Raw genomic sequence first — 6,000 nt, 5'->3', positions numbered from 1 at the left:
GAATAATTCATGTATCGTGATGAGAAGAATCTGATGCAGGTACCACAGAAGCGACACAGGATACTGATATTTATGAGTGGGTAAAATTTGCTGATGATCCAAGTTAAAATCCAGTGAATCTAGTGAATTTAATGTTTTTTAAAGTGAGTGTAGGGCCTTGGCAGAGGTATTCAAGTTTTAAATTAAAAACTTATATTTAAAATAAAAACAATCCTTTTTATGAAATGAAAAGCAAGTTTGAAGGCAAAGGTGAGACACATGTTTTTTAATTAAAATGATTAAAAACTACATTATCCGCAGATTGTACAAGCACTCGGTATGGAAGCATTAACGATATTATTACATACGTAAATGAGATTCTTAAATTAACATATCAGTTTCAGATGTACATGCTTTGAGCATAAAAGAGAAATGAAGAGGGGGAGGATGATGTAACAGTTTGGTAAACGAAAAGGGGTTCTTTTAAAAAGAAGTAAAAGAAAATGTAACATTGTGCTCTTTAATCCAATATACAATTAAATACAATCCAGTTGTTTTGCATAAAGAATGATATCAGAGGTCAACGAAGACTCGCCACACATCTTTCCCATCATTTATATCCAACCAATTGGACTACAGGCAGTTGTGAAGATCTTTGGTTTTTTTGATAAGGAACCACACAAATACACCATGTGGTTTCTCTAGCTGCATGATTTTTGTCCATAGTAAAAAAAAAAGAAGAGGTCTTCTACCATATAAAGGCCCCAGAGGAATTAGGAATGAGACATTGTTTCTGATTGTTTTAAAAAGTAGGAATAAGGCAGATAATGAGTCTTTTATTATTACCTGAGCTGCAAATGCTAGCTTTTGTATTCACTTTGAAATTAAATCTCACTTGTGACTCAACCAAATACCCATCTCACTGAGTCACGCTAATCATCTTCCTTCTTGTGGAGGACTTTCCGGGTGAATGTTCGACACCTGACACCTGTCGTTAACGCCTCGGTGATACTGAGATAATCTGTGCAGGTGTATGAATTATTGGCAGAGCGCTGAGCCCCTGGCACTGATGATCAGTAAATTAGACCAGCAAAGACAGAACCGGTGCCATAAAGGCTTCAAAGCACAAACTGATTATTCAGAACAAAGGGACCTGTGCACAACGAGGGATTTTTTTTTTTTTTTTGCATTACTGTGCTAGGTGTTGGTAAGAAGATCACTCTGACCCCACTGCCTCCTTCTATCCCTTCATCCTCACCCTCCTCGAGCCATAGAGGGATCACAAGCAACTGCAGTGGCCTCAGGAAAGGAGGGGGGGTGCACACACACATCTGTGGGAGAGGAATTGTGTGTGTGTGTGTAATCATGAAATCCTTTTTAATGTAGGATTTATAAAAAGGCCACTTTAATTGTATTCACGTTTGGGGATTTCTCTTTTTTGAATGTCTAGCCCTGCATCCTCTTTTTAAATGCAAAACCATATGAGATAAATGAATTCAAACATAGTGCAATAGTAATGCAAATGACTCATTTAGCAGAGGAAGGCAATTTGGAAATTTAAAAGACTGCGGCTCTGGATACACCATCTGACTCGCTGAATCTGCGTGGTTCATAAGGAATAAAGGTTTTTAGTGCATCAAAGCTACATTGGAAGACAAAATAATTACATTAAAGATTTTGTTTTTCATAATTTAACAATATATTACACAAATTCCAAATTTATACTTAACAACAAAACGGTATATATACTGTATGCATTTATATTCATATATATGTATAAAAGGAAAGGTAGCGAGAAATGCTCAAGGATTTGTTGGGGTTTATGCGCACATTTCCTCACAATTTGGCTCAAATAAATATCAAAAGTAAACCGTGTCATCCGGTTGCAAAAACCAGACAGACTTTTCTTTGCCGAGAAAATGGGGATTGGAAAATACATTTTAAAGATAAAATAAAGAGAAGACACAACAGGACTATAAATATACCTGCAGAAAAAGAAACCCAATAAAGACTCCTCTGCTTTTTTTGCCTTTTACATTCCTCTAAATATCAGCCAGTGTCCTGTTGAAAACGTGATGCGCTGATGACACAGCAGAGGAGAATTTATGTCCTTAAACGTGTAAGTCCTGACACATTAAAATGCTTTTCTCTCAAATATGCAGCGATCGTGTTGACACATCCACCGACTGGTAAACTGTAGCACCAATGGCTGTTAATGTTCGTATGGATGATGAATTAGGCGATAAGGCACTGCATAGACGCACTGTACGCTTGTGAGGATGTTTTCACAACTGACAATGTTTTTTGCAATGTTTAAATGTTGCAGAAACTAAACCTTAAAAGAAACAATCTCTACAGCAGTGCAGCCATGCCGTGGAAGGATGTCGGAGTCACTCCTGAAGGAAAAGTTCAGTGTGACTGCTCCTGGCCAGTGTCCATGTAAGTTGGATCAGTCTGACCGGTCGGCTTGATGAGTGTCTGCTGCAGTTTTTCAGTTCATCCACTGCACTGATGGATTTTATTCTTCTGTTGTCTCTTGTTCTTTTGTCTTTGGTTTAATGTCAGAAAAACCTTCCTGAAACGTTACTATGGCTTTTACTTACCCTCACGTCTACTTACAGTCTCCGCTGAGCATTATCTCCGTTTAAAAGGCTTTCATAGTCTCTTAGGAATACATGTTTCAGCACGGTGCAGGAGTTCACTCAAAATGTACAAAATACATGGAAGTCTTGGGAGAGTTGTAAAACACAGTCTTTAAAGCGAGTGCTGGAGAAATTAAAGACAAACATGCAGCTTTTCCGATATTTTTGTTTGATTTTCTTTCTTTTCTTTCAGTGTTCAGCATTTTTTTTTTTTTTTTCTTCTTTTTTTTTGTTTATCGTCGTCTTTCCTTTTCCTTCCTCACTCTCTCCCGCACCATCTTGATTGTCTAGCTGTCTGTCAGTCAGTAAGGCCTCCAGACGGACTCATCCAGGCGGCCCGAAGCACTCATGGCCGTGGGGGAGTTGCTGTGGCTGCCGTCGGCCTCCACGCCCTCGCTCTGGTTGTTCAAGCCGGGATTCATCAGGCTGTTGGTCCCTCCGGGGCCACCGGCCCCCGAGCAGGACAGCAGGCGGGTGGGGGAGCGCTCCCCTCCGGTGTTTCCCGGCGCAACCATGGAGAACTGGTAGGATCCAGAGCCTGCGCCGTAATACAGGTAGGAATTGGACTGGAAGTTTTGGGTCTGGTTGTTCGAGTAGGGTGGCGGCAGGTAGGTGTGGTATCTAGAAGAGGCTGACATGCTGAGGCCGCTGATGCCGCTGCTGGAGGTGTTGGCGGAGTAGGGGAAGGCCCCAGGGTAATGCATCCGAGGGTCTGAGAAGCGGGGGTCAGTCAGCGGCGAGAGAGAAGGGAAGCTGCTCCTCTGTTGGAAGATATCTGTTGACCCTGTTGGCAGAAAGAAAGAAACAAAAGGGTGGAATTAGTCAACAAATGAAAACTGATATTGTGATTACGAAATAAGGGATTAAGAGATTTCTCTATTTCTAATTACTTAAAAAAACAACCCACATCTCCAGGACAACAACTCTCCCATATCCCCCTCCCTGAGCTCAGATTTCTTTACGATGTGTCTGTCCATGGAAACGTCTGCTCAAAGTAATGAACTGAGACATTTTTTGCTTAATAAGAGTCATCAAGCACTGACAGCACATCATCCCACAGCCCCATGCACAAGACTGAAGTTATGAAAAGGCCCCCTCGCCACAGACCTCCTACCACTCTCACAAAATGAGCAATGCACAGTGTTCTGTCTTTCTCGGAGAAATGAAAAGACGTTTTGTCAGTGGCGAGGGGTGCTCTGCATAAACACGGAGGGCTTGTTGTGCAACTCATCGTAAATCATACTCAGGCGACAGAGGCGGACTGTCACTGAGGCAGACAGAGAGACGGAAAAGGAAAATGAAAGGAACGAGGGGAAGGAAAGGAAGTGGGGGTGTGTTTCTATGTGAATATCCTCTTAATGTGTATCACAGTCTTGACCTGTCAGACTTAACTGCTATGTGTAATCTCACAGGTAACCGAGCGCAGCTGAGCCCAGCTGTTAGGACTTCAGTTTCACCACACACCTTCTAATTTATTCAGCTGACAAAAGGGAAATAGAAGTATTGCTCAAGGGTTCGACTTGGCAGCTTGCTTTTCTGAGATTTGGGGCCGCTACTGTCACCAGCTCAGTTCCTTAAGTCAAACACCATATTGCCCCTCTCACTTAACCGAGGAATATTATTGGCTGATCTTACATCCTGAGCTTCGGATATGAATCTGTGCACAGTCCTAAAGTCATATAGAACTTCTGAACGCTGCATGCTGCCATAGCATTTGAGTTTGGACCATAGCATAGTGACAAATACTACTGCAGTATACCTTCTAAACCTGCCTGTACTGAATTGATTTTCTTGAGCTACTTCAGACTTATTCCTTGTCATTAGTGAGTCCTTATCAAACAGTTCTACAATATACTGACAATGTTGTTGTTTGTGTACTGGAAGGTGTGTGCTTTTTATAAACCGTCTATGTTGCACTGGCAGTGTCAGGGTGCTGCAACACTGATCACGTGTTCTACGAAGCACAGTTAATACGTCACTTCCTGTCTCTGTCTGCTGCACCTGGCTGCTTCAGGATTCGATGCTGTTGTGAACGTGTCTGTGCAGAGAACCTCCCGTAGTGTTGTGCATGTGTGAAAGGCAAAGCCTCTGTAAATTCCGTAGCCAATTTTCTAGATGTCATGTCTGAAAATGGCTATAGTAGATTTCTACAGTATTTAACTTTCCTACTTTCCTACTAACTTTCAAACACAAAAAAATGTTACAGTCATAGAAAATGCACACGAGCATCCACAAAAAAATCCAAAACCATTCCATTATCATACTCAGGTAGATTCATGGCTGATGAGTTGAGCATGTTGAGTCTTTGTGCTCATGGCACTCAGATAATTTGGAAGAAGGTCAGGTGGCCAGGCCGAAATATTCTGCAACCTGAATACGCCCTTCACCTGCTTGTGCTTCACAATGACAAGGAAAAGTTCCTCATACCTGATGTCAACATACAGACAATCCATCCACACCTGCCACTTGTAGACACACACCTACACACTCAAACAGCTACACGCACGCACACCTCGATCCGTGCTTATTTGTTTGTCCGCATGTGGCTTTCACGGGTCCAATGTGCCCACATGACTGCAAGTGTAAAATGTGGATTTGGATGGCAGAGAAAAGAGAGCTTGTATTTGCAAAATAGCAAGCGCTTGCACGCCACAGCCCTGAGGGGGGAGAATGCCAAACTTGCGTGCCACAGTCTTGTTGAAATGTCTTTTCCCTATGTCTGGTGAACTGGGTCCATTTTCAGCTACAAAAAAATCTGTTCCTTTGCAATTTCCATGGCCCCTGCTAGACTCTCTCTTTTTTTAACAGTGCACTTCTGCAGTTGAATTTCCTCTTCTTTTCGGGACGAGGGAGTTTGATGGTGGGGGGGCTGTTTCTTTTTCCAGAGTCTACCAGGCTCCGTATCTGATTTCACGCGAGGAAAATCCAAGCCTTCAGCTGCTGTTGATTCGGGTGAAGTGGAGTCGGCCCACTAATTCCTACCGGACTCCCAAAAAGTCGCTCTCAGTCTATCCCCCCTCCTCTCTCTGTCTCACTCTCTCTTTTTCTCTCTGTGGCTCTGTGTCTTCATCTCTCTCTGTCCGTGCTAAATTTAGGCTTCAGGGTGAAGCCGGGGAGGGGATGTATGGCGTGGGGACTTGATGATTCTGGCTGCTGCGGCCCACCCTGCTCAGGATCTCCATATAATTGGAGTTGGTGGAAACGTGTTGGCTAAACTGCGGTGGGGATCGACTCCTGTGTTCTGTCAACGGAAACGGGACTGGACACTTATCACAACACCTTAATGGGCTTGTGCAGCACCAGCCTCTTGGCTGTGAGCCAGAGGAAGCCACCCGAAACTCTCTGCAGTACAGTAGCTCCCTCTGGAGGAGAGGGCTAA

The 6,000-nt window shown here is 43.1% G+C and overlaps 1 protein-coding gene across 4 annotated transcripts in view; it reads right to left on the bottom strand.

The window, feature by feature from the left end:
- Positions 1-250: 250 nt before the first annotated feature.
- runx3 (RUNX family transcription factor 3) overlaps positions 251-6,000 on the bottom strand; it is a 48,905-nt gene continuing 43,155 nt past the window's right edge. For all 4 annotated transcript variants that reach the window (XM_062397382.1, XM_062397383.1, XM_062397380.1 and 1 more), the window contains one exon: positions 251-3,405. In XM_062397382.1, the coding sequence (XP_062253366.1) occupies positions 2,924-3,405 (482 nt within the window). In that variant the 3' untranslated portion in view covers positions 251-2,923. The remainder of the gene's footprint in view (positions 3,406-6,000) is intronic.

Source organism: Platichthys flesus, chromosome 10 (genome assembly GCF_949316205.1).
Source record: "Platichthys flesus chromosome 10, fPlaFle2.1, whole genome shotgun sequence".
NCBI lineage: Eukaryota > Metazoa > Chordata > Actinopteri > Pleuronectiformes > Pleuronectidae > Platichthys > Platichthys flesus.
This window is presented reverse-complemented; position numbering and strand designations above follow the sequence as displayed.